Below are 19,517 nucleotides of genomic sequence, written 5' to 3' on the forward strand. Positions count from 1 at the left end.
AAAGTAATAAATGTTATTTGCAGTTAACAATTTTCTTTTTTCTTTATTACAATATTTATGGCAAGACTAGGTATAACGCTCTGGATAAATAACAATATAAAAGGAATTGGTGTCTAATGATAATTCTGAGTTTTATATAACTAAATGTACACCTAAAAAAGTTCTAAGTCATGATTGTGTGATTTTGGTGCTTCAAATTTACCGTTTATAAATGAAGGTAAATATTATGTAATTTGCCCCATATTATATTTAAAAATATCCAAAATTATTTTCAGAATTTCATGTAATTACGATTTTGAATAAAACAGCATATTATGGATTTTATATTTTATTCTTACATTAGGGTGTTTAAATCCTTGATGGATACAACATCTGAAAAAAAAGCAAACATATATGTTTAGTACATTTAATGTATCAGAAGAATCTTTTAAAACTTTGCAACATTATCAGTTGGATTTTGTCCACATTATATTCAGGTTTCAAATGTCTAAGCATCATTTAGAAGAATGGTCTGTTTGCCGAGTCTTTATTTTTTTTAATTCCTAAAAAAACCAGAGAACTTAATTTTCATTAATTATTAAAAAAAAGTACTAGCTTGTTTTAGATAAACTTTAACTCATTCATTAATTTATAAATAAAAGCACCTACATATTTATATTTAAGGTAACAGATTGACAATTTTCTCAGGTTTACTGGCTACAGGCTGTATGCTCTTCAATGCCTTGGCTAATAGTTTAATTTCTAGTTTTATATTATCTAGATTGATAGTTTAATTGCTCTTATATTTTCATTCGGTTAATAGTTCTTCAAATGTAACTCACCACACGTATCCTATGTCCCATAGCTTGAGCGGGGAGGTTGGACTTGAAGCGAGCTCGCACACTGCCAGAGTTACCGTGCGGGCGCGTCACCTTGCCCCAGATCGCACGCAGCTTGGTCTTGATGCCGCGAGGTCCGCCGGGGATGGGGGTCCTTTTCTTGGCCTTGTACACGTACACGCATTTCTTGCCGGCGTAGAACACAGCGTCGTCACGAGAGCGGGCACCTTCAATCTGTAAATTAGCGTTTATGTATGTAGTTTGATATAATTATTGGAAAATATTTAAATTAACTGGATTCAGGATCAGTAAGATTTTGACCACATTGGGGTTCAGGTTTCAAATGTCTAAGCATCATTTAAAGATGTGTGACAAAAAAATCAAGACAGGCCATCAAGATGTATGATGATTACACATAGGTAATCGATGTTGCATTACACATAAGCTACATTTTTGCAGTTTAAAAAGACAAACCTTTTAATTAAAAAAAAAATACTGAAATTAGTTATACTATAGATAAAATGAAGTACCTAATAAACATAATTATACTGCTTTTTAATGTCATAGCAGACAATTGAGCTGGTCGCCCAATGGTAAGCAATCACCACCGCCCATGACAATTTGCAGAAACAGTATTAAATTAAAAATAACAAAAGTGGAACAAGAAGTTAGTACACTTAATGTTTATCATTGTAATAGTATCCAACAAACATTCCAAACAATATCCAATAACCATAGTTCTGAGAGTGCAAGCAAAAAAATGTAGTTTATTATTTTCAGACTATTAGACGAGTAATAAATGGATGCTGTGATGATCTTTTACAGTTGGTTTGACTTAATATAAGCAATTACAAAATATCCAAAGTCATATACCAATTTGAGGTATTTTTTAAATTATATAGTTTCTTTTTTTTCTTCTTTAGACTTCAAAGATCAAGATTTAATAGAAAATGTGGCCAGAGAGACTGATTATATATGTTTGAAGAAGATAGTTAAAGACCATTATATTGCCACTCTGCGAACGCTTGGGGGGATACCACTCTGTCATAACTACTTTCAGATTTTTAGTTTATGCATAAAAAAATATGAATGGTGGATATCAACACATCCACAGCAACATAGCAACACTATCTCTGATGGTAAAGCATCTAACAGTAATCTTTTCCAACTTCTATTGCACTGTTTTTCCATCTGTGTGTAGTATAAGCAATCTTCCCCCCATCCTCTTCTTTTAAGCAAGTGTACCTATTAGCCCACAAATTTAATAAGGAAAAAGAAGATGCCAAAGTTTTTGAAAAGGAAAAAACACAATATAAGGTTTTAGCTTTTTTTAAAGATTATTTGAATAAGAAATAAATATACTGTTCCTCGTATATTTCCTTTTTCGTGATAGTAATAGTTGTTAAATTAGCATAATAAATCTGTTGATTGCAGACTTCATTTTTAATTTAAGCATTTTTAGAGGGTTTTACAGTTTATAAAAATAATGTTTTGAGTATGAGTTTCAGTTTGAAAACAGACGAGAGTGTGTGTTTAGAGAAAATACCGCGATATATTCTAACCCGTCATCTACAAAACCTTAACTATATTCAATAACAAAACTATAACTACCGATGTTTTCGTTCGATCAAATCTGATTTTCGATTGCCTCATTGACGTACCTTTAAGAGCGCGGTATTCTCGTGTTGGTTTCTGAGACCACGTTTGTATCCAGTGAACACAGCCTTTGCATACAATCTGCCGTGACGAGGTTTGGAAGAGCGAACGACAACGTTCTGGGATTCTGCGGGAGGCGCTGGGGCATCTTTCGCGACCTTCTCTTTCGGAGCCTTGGTTTTAGGCGCTTTGGCCTTTGGTGCTGTGGACGACGCGTCAGCCATTCCTTAAAAATATGAACACTTCAATAAGTACACTGTCTGCTGCGAGAGGTTATGTTGTCATCCCAACTTTTAATCTCAATTTATCTTTGTAACTTTAATCAATCATATAAAATAATAGGATCACAGAAACTCAAATACGATTGCCCTATTCAAATTTTGATATAGTTTTAGATACAATATATATTTTATTTCAAATATCATTCAAAAATTTAACACTAACCGGACACTTGTTTTTGAAGTGAAAGAAAGAAGGTGTTGCCAGACGCTATTTTTTAATATTTGTCTAAGTTAGTAGGAAATCATATTTGACAATCTACCACATCTACCATTCACTAATACAAAGTAATTTTATCTAGTTTTATCTAGAGTGCATAAATAATTGAAAGTTTTTTAAATAATAGAAAGTACAAAAACGACAAACTACATTTTATGTTAGTTTGCAAGACTTTTTTTGTGTAAGTTAGACTTTATTTTTGGCGATTGTGAACCGATCTAAGAAATATTTGTTTAGTTAGAAGGAATAAACTACAGATTTTAAATCAGGATGTTATAATGGAAACTCAGGGAAACCGAGGGAAAGCGAAGTACTTTACAGCGAAAACGATCTTATAAGTTACCCTAAACATACTTTCCGGCATCCGATTAATTAAAGTTTTGCTTACGTAGGTAACTTTAGTAAAAATGTATTAATGTGGTATTTTTCATCTAGACCTGACAATAGAGTCAAGAGATGGAAAATGGAATTTGGTGATGAAATTTTGTAAATGGAAATGGAATGTTATGTAAAAGTAAGCAATAATATAGCCCAAAAAAGTGAACAATATCAAATGAAACGCTATCGTAACATTGCTGCTGCACCAAGGTTTAGCTTCGATTAAGGACAGATCTAAATTCCCCTCAGGGCTCAGTAAGGACAGATCTAAATTCCCCTCATTAACCAAATCGCAAATTAAATTAATTATGAGTTTTATATTCTTTTTAAAAAACCCTCAAAATCTGTTGCATTACGCAAGATTTAAAGATCTAAGCAAGCAGACATACACAGCGGACAGCGATTTTGTTTTATACTAAGTAGTGATAAAAATTAAAAATGAAATTTGTACATCGTATTTTTTCGTCTATCGTACGCTATGCCACAACATAATCATTGTACTTGTGTACTGAATCATTATCATATAATATTTAGTGTGGGAGTCGAGCACGCTTCGGCACGAATTAGGCATTGAGCTAGCTCGCACTGACGAAGGTGCCACACCCCCACAGAAGATTGGTGTGAAATGGTTCGCTACCATTTCACATCAAGCTAATCGTTTTCCTAATCTCTTGAAATCCTTTTTTTTTAGTCTATTGTATTCCTGTCGTCAATCCTTTTTTCTCATCCCTAAAAGTAATCTTTGTATTTCTAGATGCCCTACCTTCCAAATGCGTTGTTTCAACCTGCAGCTCTAAAAGGTTCCTTAAACCTCTCGTTCGTGGCGATGGTAGGTTTCCATTAGGCGAACCAGCAGCTCATTGCCCGTTCAAACATAAAATAAATATATGTTTTTAGGTCATGGTGCCAGCCAACTCAAAATATACCCTTGATGCATGAAGCTTTGTATATTAATTTCCTTTCCTTTAAAGAAAGCTAGAGATGGAAAATATTATTTAATACCAAAATAAAATATGGTTTCGAATATGGCAATAACTAATTTCAATTCGTTTCATTTTACTGATTTTCTGTTGCGTTCCAATTTTATTTTTAAAACAATGATTTTTTAAATCAGCTTTGTTGTAACATCTTTGTTGTAACAATTAAAAGTATAAAAATAATTGTTACCAAGATGTAAATAGATTAATGTTATCTATATCAAGTATTATCTCTATAATGGTATGTCATGTAAATGTAATATGAAGACGCTGTCGGCTATATTATCTGTTTATTTTCCGTCAGTGTCTGATTTGGACCAATGAAATCAGACCACGAAAAGATACGAACTACGAAGGAAAGATGGACTGTGGCTATGTCAAATAATTAGTGTTATTATTACAAGAATTGCTTTAATTTGTATTAAGGTTGCTCTAATAATTTATACAAAATAATGGACAGTTTAGTAAATATTAACTGGAACAAAATCACGCCATGTCTCGTTTTATTATTATCAGATTTAGTGTTAAAGTGTGAGTATGAAATAAATACACGATTTTAGTTATTTTTAAACTTATTGGTTGTTTTTAAATAGTTCGAATTAAATGGTGAAGTGTTTTTGAAGGGAAATTATTCTTAGTTTCAGAATGCACGTCGACACAAGCTGAAGTAAACAAACATTTGGAATTAGGACGAGATTTTTTAAGTCGTGGTCAGCTTTCTGACGCACTCACACATTATCATGCAGCTGTTGGTAAGTGTACCATTATATTCTAGCACAATTTAATTTATAATCAGCTATATATAATGGAATAAATATGATTATTTACTTCCAAGTTCTGTGTATATTTTTAAATTCATATTCTTAGTTTAATTTACCATGTTAAACTAAAAATAATTAAGGACACTCATGAAAATATAACTATTAGTAGAATAAAAAGTTTTTAACCTACTATGAAAACGATAAGGAGGAGGTTCCATTATCTACTACCTGTACACTTGGCTGCAACATAAATAATTGAGTGTGTAGCGCTTATAGTAATTATATTAAATAGTTTTTCGATTTTGAGTGGTAAAGTCGGTAAAGTTAGTGTTATAAAATAATAATATTTTTTCTTTTAATAAAGTATGTTGACATGCTGATGAAAATTAGTAGTTCAACCTCAATCATTTATTTATTTAAGAATTGTCATAACATGGTTTTAACATTTACCACTGGTTGAGAAAGCAATTTCTACAGGCAAGAGCCAGCAGGAAACTCTGTAGTTGCTGCATTTATCATGTTGCATATACATATCAATGATGCCAAAGAACTGTCCTATTCAATACACATACTGTTGATTTTGTCTAAAGTCATATTTTTATATTATTAAGATTAACTTCATATTTCAGATATTTTTGGTATAATATATATCAAACTGAAGTGAATTTAAATAGATAATATATTGTGAAATGTTTTAATATTTATGCCCTTTACCAACCAGTGTAAATAACAGTTATATTTGTAATGTATGTCTAGAGTAATTGTTTCTTAAATGACAATAAATAACAAATTAACATAGAAGTGAAGCGACACAGGGAATAAGTTTTAAACCTTATGTCACACCAATGTCTTGTTGCAGAGGGGGACCCACACAACTACCTCACTTATTTTAAACGTGGTACTGTCTATTATGCGCTTGGAAAAGCGAAGTTTGCATTACAAGACTTTAGTAAGGTGAGACCATTTCATATTACTTTAAGTTTTAGCAATTTTATTTACTTGTCTTTTGTTTATTTTTATTTATTTCATGATTGATGATTATCATAAGTGTTATATAAATTACATTTTAAACGCAATCAATAATTATGTATTATCATTATAACAGAATATATGTAATGGGTTTAAATTGTGAAAATAAAGCACTGATGTGTGATATTTTCTTTTATAAATATGAGCTTTGATCTGAGATTTATATAAAGGCAATAATGTCAGGTTTTAGAATTAAAGCCAGACTTCACTCAAGCCAGAGTGCATCGGGCGCAAGTATACCTCAAGTTGGCACAGTATATGCAAGCCAAAGAAGACTTCCTGCAAGTGGTATGTACACTTTTTCAACTAGTATAATTATATTTGAATCCGTATATTTCTAGAATATGTAAGAATATGCTGTGTAGATAAATCAATAAGATAAGACTTGGTACATGCAAGGTACTTAATTTATGAGATAACAAAAATTGAGCTTGAAATAATTTTTTGTCATAAAACACTAGCATTAAAACAAACAGTTTTATTGTTATTAATTATTTATCCAAACTGCATTCTTTTCATATTTATGATGTATATCATATTTTTCTATACAGCAATATGCAGTTGGGTTTTATTTTTATCATAAAATAATTCACATAATTATTTTACAGTTGTAACTTAAACAAATACTTTATTACACTACACTAATCTGTGAAATATCATTCCCACCGTAACATTGATAACAAAATGTGGATACAGCTGTGACCAAGTGTATTAGTTATCGTTATATTTTGTGATAACATGCTTGTCACTCGTCAGTTATTTATATGCTGCATGATAACTGTATTTGAGAGTAAAATTAAAGCAGGTTAATTGACTGTAATAAAGGTTGATTAAGAATTGAAATGATTTTGTTCTCATTTACCTTATAATGGATTTAGTTTTTAATATATTTTTTTTGTATATGTACAGTAAGATTGGTTAAACTTTTAATTCACCATTCAATCCAATTAAAGCAATTATAATCGCAAGTAATTTTGAATAAAAATACTATATTGTATGTGAAACTAGCTTTGTTAATTTGTCTATCCCAACAAGGATTTTGTATAAGGTAGTCTCAAATTGGATAGAAAATCCCTAATTGTGTCCTGAGTCTTATCTCGAAAATGATTTTTCTCAAAGATTGTTCTACAGAAGTTCTTATAAATTATTCAGTTAAAATTTACTTAATCGATACCTATTTTTGTCATATACGCAATACTCATCATTTTATAATAATGTGGGATGATATGTATTTATTTTATCAACTGCCTCCGTAACGAGAGATGGTTCTCAATTATATCATGTTAGTTTTGCTAATTTGAAAGTAATTGTAATGAAATTAAGAATATGTATATTATCGCGTATGAGGACGTGATAGGAAAGATACGGGGATAACGGTGTCGGGTCGCGTTGCAGACGTACGAGGACCCGTACAACTCGGACGCGGCGGCGCAGTTCCACCGCATGGACGAGCTGGCGGAGGAGCTGCGGCTGGCGGAGGCGTACTACCGCGGCGGCGACGTGCGCAGCGCCGCCGAGCTGGCCTCGCGCCTGCTGGACGCCTCGCCCTGGGCCGCGCCGCTGCGCCAGCTGCGCGCCGAGTGCTACATCGCCATGGTGAGTCGCCTGCGCTGTGAGTGGTGGTGAGTGGGCCGACTGGGGGTGCTAAGTGCTAGTAAAAAGTATACTTTCAAAATTACATATAATTGTACTAGTACAATTATCAATCATACATGTGCAACCGGCTCGAAGGATCATAAACTAACTTCATTCAGTTCGCAAAAACTAAAATTTTCAATAAATGTAGAAAAAATATCTCTATCAAATTAAACAATAGCTCGTAAAATTTTCACGCACACCACGGCATTTATCAATAATGTAATATACATAATAATTATAGCATTGTATGTCTGTTCCAGAACGACCTGTTCTCAGCGGTGTCGGACATCCGCTCGGTGAACCGGCTGCAGCAGGACTCCACGGCCGGCTACCTGCGCCTCGCCACGCTGCTGTACCAGCTCGGCCACGTCAACGACGCTCTTAAGGTGCTGGACACGGCGCATTCTGGATAACTTATTATATATTGTTATGTTTGTTTGGCAATTTGTCAGGATACGGAAAATGAGATTTCTTTTTGTTGTTCTTTTGTATATTTTTTACATTTATATGATAGTGTGAAAACGAGTATACGATATATATTAATTGGATGTCAAATAAAATTTTTGAATAAACGATAATCGACCCAGAAGAAACTATTTAAAAAAATGTAATCGAAAAGCAGGTAATTGAAATTTGAAATGGTCTTCCATCGAAGTTTCTCGAAAGGTTAGTGCATCAAGCATATGACCTCCTCGTATTCACATATAATATCTCTCGCCTCAGGAGATCCGCGAGTGCCTGAAGCTGGACCCGGAGCACAAGGAGTGCTTCCCGCTGTACAAGAAGCTGAAGAAGGTGGACAAGCTGGTGGAGCGCTGCGAGAGCGCCAGCGCGGCCGGCGAGCACGCGGCCTGCGCGCGCGCCGCGCGCCTGCTGCTGCAGGCCGAGCCGGAGGTCACCCTGGTCGCGCTCGAGGCGCGCCGCTGGCTCTGCGTCTGCGAGCACAAGGTGCCCTACATTCCTACATTTCATTATATATAGGGTACTTTTGGACGTGAACTCAATTCGAATAGAGGGTGTTTATGATTTTTTTTTTATGAATATAAGCATAATTAGTGTGTGTGTGTGTGTCCCCGCAGAACGAGCAGCACACGGAGGCGCTGGCGCAGTGCCGCGCGGCGCTGGCGCTGCAGCGCGACGCGCGCCTGCTGTGCGACACGGCCGACGTGCTGCTCGCGCTCGAAATGTTCGACGACGGTGCGTACTCCCCCCACACCCCCCCTATATACCCCCCCCACACATCCATTTCGATATTGCCGTCACCAATCCTTTACACATCCCCAACCTCAAAGAAATCGGACGTCACAAGAGGACATTATATACTACTATTTTTTTCTATTTGTCACTCGACAATTCCATGAGTTTTTAACCAGTTAACATGAATTATTTTGTCCGATTGAAAATTGGGAATTGATGAAAATTGGAAATTCGTTTGATGCCATTTTATAATTTGTAGTGGTATCTCGTCTCAAGGCTATTTTCGGCCAAATGTGTGTTAATTGTATAAAATATGAATTGGTTTCCACCCTGGTCGGTCGGCTTGCAGCCGCGCGCACGTTCCGCGAGGCGCTGGAGCTGGAGGAGGGGCTGCAGCGCGCCAAGGACGGGCTCGCCCGGGCGCAGCGCCTGCAGAAGCTCGCCGAGCAGCGGGACTACTACAAGATACTCGGCGTCAAGCGGTAACGCGCACGCACGCACACACGCACACACGCACGCCACATCCACATCCGCGATCCAGACACGCATATACAAGTACACATATGCGCCTAGCGGAAGAGTAGAAGAATTTCGATTACTGTGGCGGGATCACGGGTGGCCGAGACGCTAGACGTTGCTACGGTTTGGAAAAAAAACTCGGGTTCCAATCCCGCCTCGTGATCAAATTTTTTCTATTCTTTCAAAATTTCTCGTACCTATATGTTTTTACATTTTACTAAGAATTACGAAAGTAGTAAAAACTGTGATTGTTTTCATATAAAAGCCCCAAAAATACTTATCCAACGCAGCACACACGCCGTTCTTCATGTTGCATATACATGATATTAAAGTTAGACTACACACGGTCAGGTCGGCGAGCAAGCAGGAGATCACGAAGGCGTACCGCAAGGCGGCGCAGAAGTGGCACCCGGACAACTTCCAGGGAGACGAGAAGAAGATCGCCGAGAAGAAGTTCATCGACATCGCCGCCGCCAAGGAGGTGCGTGCTGCTGCTGACGGCTTTATAACGCTTGAAATTATTCATTTTATTTAGAAAATTGCACAAAAAAAAGTATTATTTAAACACCCCCCATCCCCTTACCGACAGAATGTTTACAAATGTGTAACGTTCACGAGTGAGCGTAGAACCGAGGGGTCTTGGGTTCGATTCCCAGTGGGAACTCACAAAGAGTTTCGTTCTAGCTAAAATAAAATAAAATAAAATGTTCAGCTACATGTCTATAAAGAATATCAGTAGGGGCAGGTTATGGTCATGTGATCATGGGGGACCTCTAACGCGTGTATGGTGCGCAGGTGCTGACGGACCCCGAGAAACGCGCGCAGTTCGACTCGGGCGTGGACCCGCTGGACCCCGAGGGCGGGCGCCAGCCCTTCCAGGGGAACCCCTTCCACCACTTCCAGCACGGCTCGCCCTTCCAGTTCAAGTTCCACTTCAACTGAGCCGCTCCCGGCCCACGCGCCCACGCGCCCACGCGCCCACTCTTATACCAACAGCTTTTAAGTCGATGCCATCCTCATGTTAACTTCCAACGACATTTTTTTACGTGGACCACAAATGAAATAAAAATCGCAATCATTGCATCAGTATGGAAGGGAGCCGATGAAAACTTAAATATGCAATGCAACAAAATACAATAGTCTAAAGTAATAAAGTAATAGTCATAATTATACAAAACTTCGGAGATGTTGTATGTCCGTTACACAATGCAATGCTTTAAGCTCATGCCGTTGTAATAAATATAATAGTCATAATCACTAAAGCTAAAAAGCAGAAAATATAAGTTTTTTTTTTCACTAACAAGAGTTGAACGCTTCTCATGATCATTTTGAATTCACCACGAACTGTATCCGTGCATTCGCATAAAACTAAGACAATAAAAAGTAGCAGAAGTTGCTTTAAATACAATAATTATAGCTTCCATAAAGACGGTATCTCTAGTCCATCTCACCTGCTTCTAATAAAATATATCTTATCTATTTTTATATGATTTATAAAATGGAATTATTTGCAAGCTGTATATTACGTAGGTCGCAATATAAATTATTTGTGGCGATAGTGTTTAAACTTACCAGAAGATCAATATTATTATATAATGAAGTAACTTGTGAAATGTATACAGATTAAAACAAACCTGTTTCGCCTATAATAATTTATGTCGCCAATTCTATAGAAAAAAAAAGTATATTTATATATTTATGTCCATATAATGTATTCAGTTCAATTGTCTCACAAATATTATGCCATCGAGTACATATCGGTAAAAAAAATCATGCATTATCATAACGCTTTTTTGGTGATTTATTTGTGTAAAATATTAACATTTATTTTGTAACTCTTCACTCAGCATTATTGGCGGCGCTTTAACTGCCAGTGTTGCCATTACTACGAATTCTCCTATAAAATTAGTTAAAAGTTACATTTAGGTAAAATCCGTTTCATTGAATACGAAGAAGTTATAGTAAAATAACAACGAGAGAGTCACGTCGAGTTGATAGACTGCACTTTGTAGGTTAGTTGCGACGATTGACATTTCTCGGTGCTGCCATTTCTCACATGCGATGAGGGTTGCTTGAGAGATAATTAAAGAATGATATGTTTATTTTGGTCAGTTGGTTACCAAAAAGCAATATAATATAATAATTTTATTGCTTTTTGGACTACTAAATTAGTGAGAATAAAGAAAAGTAATTGAGAAAGGAAAATACTTATTAAAAACTCAAGCTATTCTCAGCCGCAACTGAAAGTCCCCGAAGTGCCGATTTGTCCCAACAGTAATGCCATTTGTTTGTTATTCGCATAATATTTAATTAAGTTATAACAAATGGGGTCGCTGTTGTCGCTCGGCCGGGTCCGCTCCAGTCCCGATGTTTATATATTTATTTAAGTTATTTTGTTGTGATTTAACGAAATTGTAAATATATTAGAAATATAAGCGATTACGAATTATTTCTGTGTTTTAATTCATGATATCATGTTGCTCGCAACGACTTCTCAATTAATTTTGATCATATTACCTACCCGGTCATATTTGGTCAGTATTGAGATGGTAATTTTTGAAGGAGGATTTTTTGAATGGTGCTGTTTAAAGGCGTAAAGAAAACTCAACGTAAACATAAATAATTTATCAATTAAATTATAAACATTAGTCTAAAAAGGCACATCGAGTTGCATCAGTCTTACAAGTAGAGCATACATAGTACATAGTGTTTCTCTAATCGTCCGCGCGGTCCCAAAGCAACTTGGCTTTCCTCGCTCCGTCCAAGCGCAGGCTGCGAGCGGATTTCTCGATCTCGTTGCTGAGCGTGGTCTTGTCCTCCTCCTTCTGGCACACGTAGCGCAGCCTGTGCGCGCAGTCCCGCCCGCGCAGCGCGTACCCGCCGGCGGCGGAGTGGGCCAGCGCGAGGCAGCGGCCCTCGCCCGGGATGGCGGTGTCGTTGCGCGCCGCCTCCACGGGCCGCGCCGAGTGCGACCAGATCCACAGCAGCCCGGGGTTCAGCCCGCCCGTCCAGAAGTCCTCGCCTGCGGGCGCCCGGTGTGCCGACAAAGAGTGGACGTGTTAGTTGAATGAATATAACATTATTTCATATTGTGTTATGGTGTTATGTTTAGGAATTGAGACTATGAGAAAATGTAATTGACTGTACTATAGGTAACATAATTTCCAAACGTATCATGTATAATTTCGTTAATAACAAATTTCCATAATAAATAAATGGAAAATATATCAATTATTAAGTTCAGTAGGTAATTATAAAGTGTATTATATTATATGCGATCATAAAAAAATGCGATATTTATATCCACATAATATACATGTTTATATCCACATGCAATAATTATATCCACATAAAACATAATAAATGCAAAGAAAGAAATCTGGGCCTTGGCAGTGGCCTTCAAGTTTGACTTTTGTATTATTGAAATTGTGCCAAGTCGCGTGAGGGAACGCGGCAGAAGCCAGTGCGTAGAGATCGTACCGCTGAGCTGGCGGTCGGCGAGCGTGTGCGCGAGCAGCGCGCGGCGGTCGGGCGGCGCCAGCTCGAGCAGCGCGGCGCGCTGGCGCCGGCACGCCAGGCTGGCGCCCTTCCAGTCCGCCGCCTCGCGCGACCATTGGTAGCAGCCGCTGCCCACGCGCGTGTAGTTCGCCATGCACGGCTCTGCGACCGACGTTTATTACGGATAATCAGTATTATTTGGGATTAGAGATTTTTTTTTATTGTAAGAAATAAACTATCATTAATTATACATTTTAGGGATATGCCTACGATATGAGTACGGATGCACAATTTGAGATATCAAAATAACTGGTTTTATAGTGTTTCGGTTCCTTACAAAGTATGCATGCATAACAGCTATTATTTCATTCATTCATAAATAAACAAATTGTTGCGACACGTTAGCGAGACTTTTCACTACTATTTATAATTCAGTACTTTTACGATATATTTATTGGACTTCCATGACAAAATGTTAACAGCGTCGATCTATACTGACCGGGTTTAGCCTCGGCGCCGGCGACGACATAATGTAAGCTCTCCTCAAGCTTGCGCAGGCGCTTCTCCATGAGGTCGGCGCGGTAGACGAGCTTCTCGATGGCGCTGAGCAGGTAGAGGTCGGTCTCCGTCACCTGCTTGCGCGGCGGCTCGTCTACGCGGTCGATGCTGTTGGCCGGCTGCGGACGCGTGCCGCCTTGTGCCTGACATGTATTTAACTTTTCAGTGCTGCCAACTACATATGTATAATATATTTAAAATGAAATCGCTACACATGAATAATATATATGAAATCGATATCGTTTTGCAAAAAAAAAAAATTGAAAAATGTCCCACATCTAAAGTCTAAAGTTGACAGATAATATAGTATCATGTGGTTTGAGTAAAGTAGTTAGCGAGGATATTAAATCATCTCGTACGACAGATGCAATGAACGTGTAAATTTCTTCAACTTGAACTAATGCACGTAGCAGCATAGAAATTTTTTATAAAAAGTTAAAATATTCTAATTACTACTCTGCGGTAACTTACATAGCTCGGCCTAAACTTGTCCTTATAAGGACTCGGCGGTTTATTGACAATTTTCCCGTTTCCCGGCGCGTCCCACTCGTTGTACCCGTGCGGGCCGTTATAGCCCTGCGGCGGGGCGCTGCCGTAGTGCTGCGGACTCTGCAGCGGGATGGGCCGGCTCGGGCCGGACCCCGCAACGGGGTGCGGCGGGGGTGGCGGCACCAAAGGGCTGTCGATTCGCTCCGTCACGTAGTAGCCCTTTGTGGACGGCAGGGCCATTATACGACCTGAGTTATGCAAAATACGTAAAATATAAGGATTTAAATTAAAGATTCTGTGACCTCAACACCTAGAGATAAGTTAAATTCAAACACATATTACTTAGCTCATATATTGAGTGTCATCTACACTAAACGAGTAATATCTAGAATGTTCCAAAGAATATTTGTAACAGACCTTGTCTGGGGGAAGCGGGTTCAGTAGCCCAGTCCTCGAGCAGCGCGCCGAAGGACCCGTCCCACACGGGCTCGCACGTGTCCTCCAGCGTGCTATTCTCCGAGTTCACGGCGCTCAGCACCGCCAATAATATTAAGGTGCAATGCGCCCTCATTATACTGCAAATGACAAATACGTAATAATAATTTATTGTTGGTAATTCGCAGTAACTGTGCGAATTATTAACAGTAATTAATTTCAAAATAATTCTATAGTTATAAAACCTTTGGAAGTGCCCTCTTATTTCTCTACTGATATATTGTGTGCACGGGACTTTATGTTTTATACTCTATTAGGGACGATATGGAATGCGCCTCACGATTTCAGCACTACCATATGTAAATTGAGTGGCAATAACTCAAACATTTTATCACTTCAGCGAGCCCGCATGGGTTTTACATAACATATATACAATACATGGCTGACGGTTGACCCACATAATTGTTATTCCACCAACACATGCGTTAGCGCATCTAGCATAATGTTATGAAACATTGCACAAATCCGGCTCGTTAACAATAAGGTAAGCTATTGAACTCACGTACCTACCTACATTAGTCAAGGCCCAAGGGTATCAACTATATTACCTACTGCTCCACTGTGATGTAACCAATACTTTATAGTTATACACAGTGCTTTAGATTATTGTTTTTTTTTTAATTTATTAGTAAAATTTAAATCAACGATTTATATTTATGTACGTGGGACCCACATTTATGAAGAGAATAATTGTAATAAATTTGTTTCTAACTATTTATCAATTTGTTTTAAAGTCATTTTTTTAGGCATTCATTAAGAATTTACAAAAAATGCTCATTTTACTGACGACTGGCGTGTTGGTTAAACACTTTCACTCACGCATAATTTGCAATAATTTCGTCGATGAAATTTTATGTTTGATTTTACCGACTCGACTGAGTGAATAATAAACATTCTCAATTTATATAGTTTTTATGCAATTATTTTATTGAATGCAGCTGTAGAGTTAAAAAATGTTTCACAAATCTACGTCTACACTAATATTGTAAACAGGACAATTTGTATTTTTATTTGTTTGTTTGTAATGGATAAGCTTAAAAATTCTTTCACCATTAGAAAGCTACATTATCTGCGAGTAAAAGGCTTTATTATATTTAATTTTAAGTTTTATAGCATTGAAATGCTTTATAAATGAGAAATTTTGAAAGAATAGAAAAAATCCTGCCTCGTGATCAAATTTTTTCTATTCTTTCAAAATTTCTCAGGCTTTATTATATTTTAGAAAAAATTAGGGTTCGTGAGATATTTGACCATTTCGGAGCCAAGGTGCATACATATCATTCATAAAAGTTCCTTATGTGGCGAACTCCGCCTAAGCTATAAAAATAGAACCATAACATTTTCATATTAATTTAAGATCTAAAATATATCTACAAAAATGTCTGCGATCTATCTATTTTAAGTTAAGCACAAAAATATGTTTTTAATTAAAAATCATGTATGTAAATAGATCACAATAAATAATATTAATAAATGACATATTTTACTGAATGACCAAGTATATTACATTACATCAGAAACAATCATAGTTGAACCACAGATAACATAATACTATGGTTGAACACAATGTCGCAAATGAATGAATGAGAAGGTCAGGCGAGGTCAGGGCTGGTTACGCAAGGAGAAAGTGCGCCGACATCCGCGTGCGCCGGCGGGTTTCCCCGGACCAAGAAAGTTGATTCATAAACCTCTCCATATTTGTTAATCGCATAAACAACTTTTATATCCTTTATTAATATTTGATTATATAATTATTTTTATTTCTTAGATATTGTATTAATTACGTAGAACATTGATTGTAGAAGAGGAAACAAAATTATATACGTCTGCCATATTTTTTAATGATAAATTAATTCGGGGTTAATTATGTTATGAAATAAGAATATTTCTAATTATATATTTGAGCTTAAAATAACATAATGGATATAAATCAAAAAGCAAAGAAATGAATTCTTATTCTTCTCAAAGTTTTAACGAAAACTTAATACCTCAGGGCTAACTCGAAATACAGTAAATATTATTCCGTATCTCAATTGTTTATTTAATAGATCTCTATATATTATATAAAATTCCCGTGTCACAATGTTAGTCACCATCCTCCAAAACGACTGGAACGATTCTCAGGAAATGTTGTGTGCATATCGGGAGAGTCGGGGGTTTTTTATATGAGTCAGGAAGACATCGTTTATCGGGTCGGTTTTCGCACACCTATTTAATGGTTTTATGTTATTAGGCATTATTTTATTCGATATATTATGTAGGTATCTACTATTTGATTTTAGAACCTTCTAGCATAACCGATATTTACTGACAATTATCTACAAATTCAAACTCACCATAGATCTCACTAGCAGCCAGCACCAATGTAATGTTAACAAACACGAGTATACTCGGCCGACGTCAACTTTCTTCCGCGGAGTTGGACCCTCGACTGCCGGCGACGGCGCCTCTCTTACTCAACACTCCCCACGTCGCAATATTATGTAAATAACGTAGATGTCCAACGGATTACGAACATCACTTAAGCAACTTTTTATTTAGAAAAAGAAAAGGTAATTGAGATAACGTTAATAAGCCAAATCTTTTCATTAGTCCTCTTTTGGTTACATTCCGAATTTGAACAAATTAAATTAAAATAAACACATTTCTCTTTTTTTATGTCATAGTCGGCCATGGAGCTGGTGGTTCGCCTTATGCTACCACCGCCCATGAACATTTGGAGGCATAAAGTCAATTAAAACCTTACGCGTCTACAAATGGATTGCCGACTTTTGGGAAGGATTTAAGCAAGGTTTGGCGATAAGAATAAAGGAAAGGACTGGGAAGGGTAAGGAAAGGGATATGGGCGTCCGGCTCCCCCACTCACCGTATGAAACACAATAGCATGCCATTATTTCACGCCGGTTTTCTGTGGGGGTGTTGTACTTCTCCGCTTCGTGCTGGCAAATAACTAATATGGAATATAATGGAAACAACATTAAATGTAGTGATATTAATATATCGACATAATATATTCCAAACCTATCGATTTCATTATTTGTCAGCTTATAACAATCTTTATATATTTCTAATATTAGCTGGAACTCGCGGCTTCATTCGCGTAATACCCAAAAGGTAAAAAGTGGCCTTTGCCGTATCACCTACGATCCCACTTCAGTAATGTCTAGGACTCTTGCGGTTTTATTTGCTTCTGGATAGCTTTTTTAAATATAATTTATTTGCATAGACAGCCAATTTAACAGAAAATTTTCGCGCATCTCGTCATATATAATGGTAAATTTCAAATAACATTTATTGGGTAGAAAATCCAAATTCAGAATCATAAAAAAAAAACACATTTTTAACAATAATTTATAACAATTTATTACAAATTCACAATGTACAATATAAACTCTTAACAATATAAAAGTAGAAACATTCGGAGTTAACTTACAATAATTTAATATTATATTAATAATTCACATTAATTACAAAATATTTCATATAAACTTAACCTATCACCCATTTGGATATTATTTACTGTTAAATTATTTTTAGTCGGTATATTTGAACATTTTTATATTATGAGTAGATATAAATATCTTAGAAGTAATTATAAGAGGAAACTGGGATATCACTTATTTAAGCAATAATTAAATAAATAAAAAGTAAAGTTCTTTAACTAAAAGTGATAAAAGATATGGATCATCATAATACTAAAAGTGATTAAGGTATTGATCATCGGTACACTAAAAGTGATGAAGCTAATTAATATCCTTCAACTTAAAGTGATAAATAGTCATTGTAATGAGTAGTATTATATAATACTATCTAATAAGCTTTTCTAATTCGTATTCAATTATATTTACACCACGGAATGTTAGTATGTTGGATATATTATAATGTATATATCGGATAGAGTAAATGAAAGATACTTGAAAAAATAATGTTATATTGTACGAAAGAGGTATATTTCGTATAAATAAATGTAGACTATTATTTAGATAAATTATAAAAATAATATTTCTTTTAAATAATTGATTATTCGGTGTTTTGATGCTCGTATTCGGCTATCCAGTATATTAATTTAAAATAATAGTACTGGATAAATCGCTTTGAATTACATCGACTCATTTGTTACAAATAACAGCCGATTGTTATGACATTTTTTTTATTGGCTTAGCAAAAAATAATGTCAGCAAGGTTGTGAATTAGACGTCACTACTCCAAGAGTTAATTAGAATATTTTTTTGAGTATGTCAGGTTTATATTATGATTCCTTCGTTGTGTTGTGGGACGAAGGCATCACGCTAAGTTGAAGCTAGAATTCCAGTTACAGTTAGATTAATTCAATAATACAATCGATTCGGTTAAAATAAAAGCAGATGATGGTAGATTAGAAGTGTATATGTAGCAGTGGCGGCGGCGGCGGCGAGCGGCGAGCGGCGGCTAGAAGTAGACGGTGAGGTTCATGTGGTCCGCCACCGCGGGGTTGGTCGCCTCCACCGCCGGCGAGCCCTCCTGCAACACGCACACACACACCGGTCAGCCGCCGCCCGCAGCCCCCGCGGGGAGCTGGGGGGATGCGGGGGGGTGCGGGGGGGTACACACTCACCGCGGGGCGCGCGGGGCGCGGGGGGCGCGCGTCGTCCCAGCTGAGCTTCTTGACGCGCGCGGGGATGGTGGCGCTGGGCCACGCCACGCCCGAGCGGCCCGCGCCGCCGCCCAGGTGGTCGCTCATGAGCGCCGGGTCGCCCCCCGCCGCCGCCCCCGCCCCCTCCCCGGCGCGCGGGGGCGAGGGCGGCGCGGGCGCCACCTTGCTCTTGCTGGGCCGCTGCGACTGCCGCCCGTCTGCAGAGTGGAACGTCATGTCATGCATCATTAATGCTTCATTACATAAATCCAAGGGAGGCGGCTAGCGCGCCAAGCTGGGGCTACACTGACTGGCGGCGTCGTGTCGCACGTCTAGGCTGGAGGTGGAGTCGAGGATGGTGGAGGCGCCGGCCGACACGCTCTGCAGCGAGCCC

The 19,517-nt window shown here is 37.4% G+C and overlaps 4 protein-coding genes across 5 annotated transcripts in view; 1 reads left to right on the top strand and 3 right to left on the bottom strand.

The window, feature by feature from the left end:
• Positions 1–312: 312 nt before the first annotated feature.
• LOC119830213 (60S ribosomal protein L35a-like) lies at positions 313–3,031 on the bottom strand. The gene is made up of 4 exons (XM_038353130.1): positions 2,919–3,031; positions 2,480–2,700; positions 822–1,052; positions 313–372 (listed from the first exon to the last, which is right to left on the bottom strand). Exons 2-4 carry the CDS (start codon positions 2,696–2,698, stop codon positions 349–351), a joined length of 474 nt encoding a protein of 157 aa, XP_038209058.1. The 5' UTR covers positions 2,699–2,700; positions 2,919–3,031; the 3' UTR covers positions 313–348.
• A 1,619-nt stretch (positions 3,032–4,650) lies between these two features.
• On the top strand, positions 4,651–10,765 carry LOC119829916 (dnaJ homolog subfamily C member 3). Its single transcript, XM_038352644.1, has 11 exons — positions 4,651–4,858; positions 4,966–5,079; positions 5,948–6,042; positions 6,301–6,405; positions 7,513–7,713; positions 8,016–8,141; positions 8,479–8,703; positions 8,835–8,952; positions 9,302–9,434; positions 9,823–9,952; positions 10,267–10,765. Exons 1-11 carry the CDS (start codon positions 4,780–4,782, stop codon positions 10,411–10,413), a joined length of 1,473 nt encoding a protein of 490 aa, XP_038208572.1. The 5' UTR covers positions 4,651–4,779; the 3' UTR covers positions 10,414–10,765.
• Positions 10,766–12,081: 1,316 nt separating this feature from the next.
• LOC119829917 lies at positions 12,082–16,978 on the bottom strand. 2 transcript variants are annotated; one of them, XM_038352645.1, is made up of 6 exons: positions 16,848–16,978; positions 14,434–14,591; positions 13,999–14,264; positions 13,469–13,670; positions 12,952–13,131; positions 12,082–12,493 (listed from the first exon to the last, which is right to left on the bottom strand). In XM_038352645.1, the coding sequence occupies exons 2-6, from the start codon at positions 14,585–14,587 to the stop codon at positions 12,186–12,188; spliced, it is 1,110 nt and encodes a 369-aa protein (XP_038208573.1). In that variant the 5' UTR covers positions 14,588–14,591; positions 16,848–16,978; the 3' UTR covers positions 12,082–12,185. The 2 variants fall into 2 exon arrangements, with proteins under 2 accessions (XP_038208573.1, XP_038208574.1); XM_038352646.1 differs by lacking the exon at positions 16,848–16,978 and adding an exon at positions 14,697–14,827.
• A 1,764-nt stretch (positions 16,979–18,742) lies between these two features.
• LOC119829865 (protocadherin-16) overlaps positions 18,743–19,517 on the bottom strand; it is a 20,009-nt gene continuing 19,234 nt past the window's right edge. Inside the window, exons 15-17 of the mRNA XM_038352564.1 lie at positions 19,435–19,517; positions 19,106–19,341; positions 18,743–19,011 (exon numbers count right to left, since the gene is read on the bottom strand). Coding sequence (XP_038208492.1) covers positions 18,940–19,011; positions 19,106–19,341; positions 19,435–19,517 — 391 coding nt within the window. The 3' untranslated portion in view covers positions 18,743–18,939. The remainder of the gene's footprint in view (positions 19,012–19,105; positions 19,342–19,434) is intronic.

The sequence above is a fragment of the Zerene cesonia genome, chromosome 11 (assembly GCF_012273895.1).
Source record: "Zerene cesonia ecotype Mississippi chromosome 11, Zerene_cesonia_1.1, whole genome shotgun sequence".
NCBI lineage: Eukaryota > Metazoa > Arthropoda > Insecta > Lepidoptera > Pieridae > Zerene > Zerene cesonia.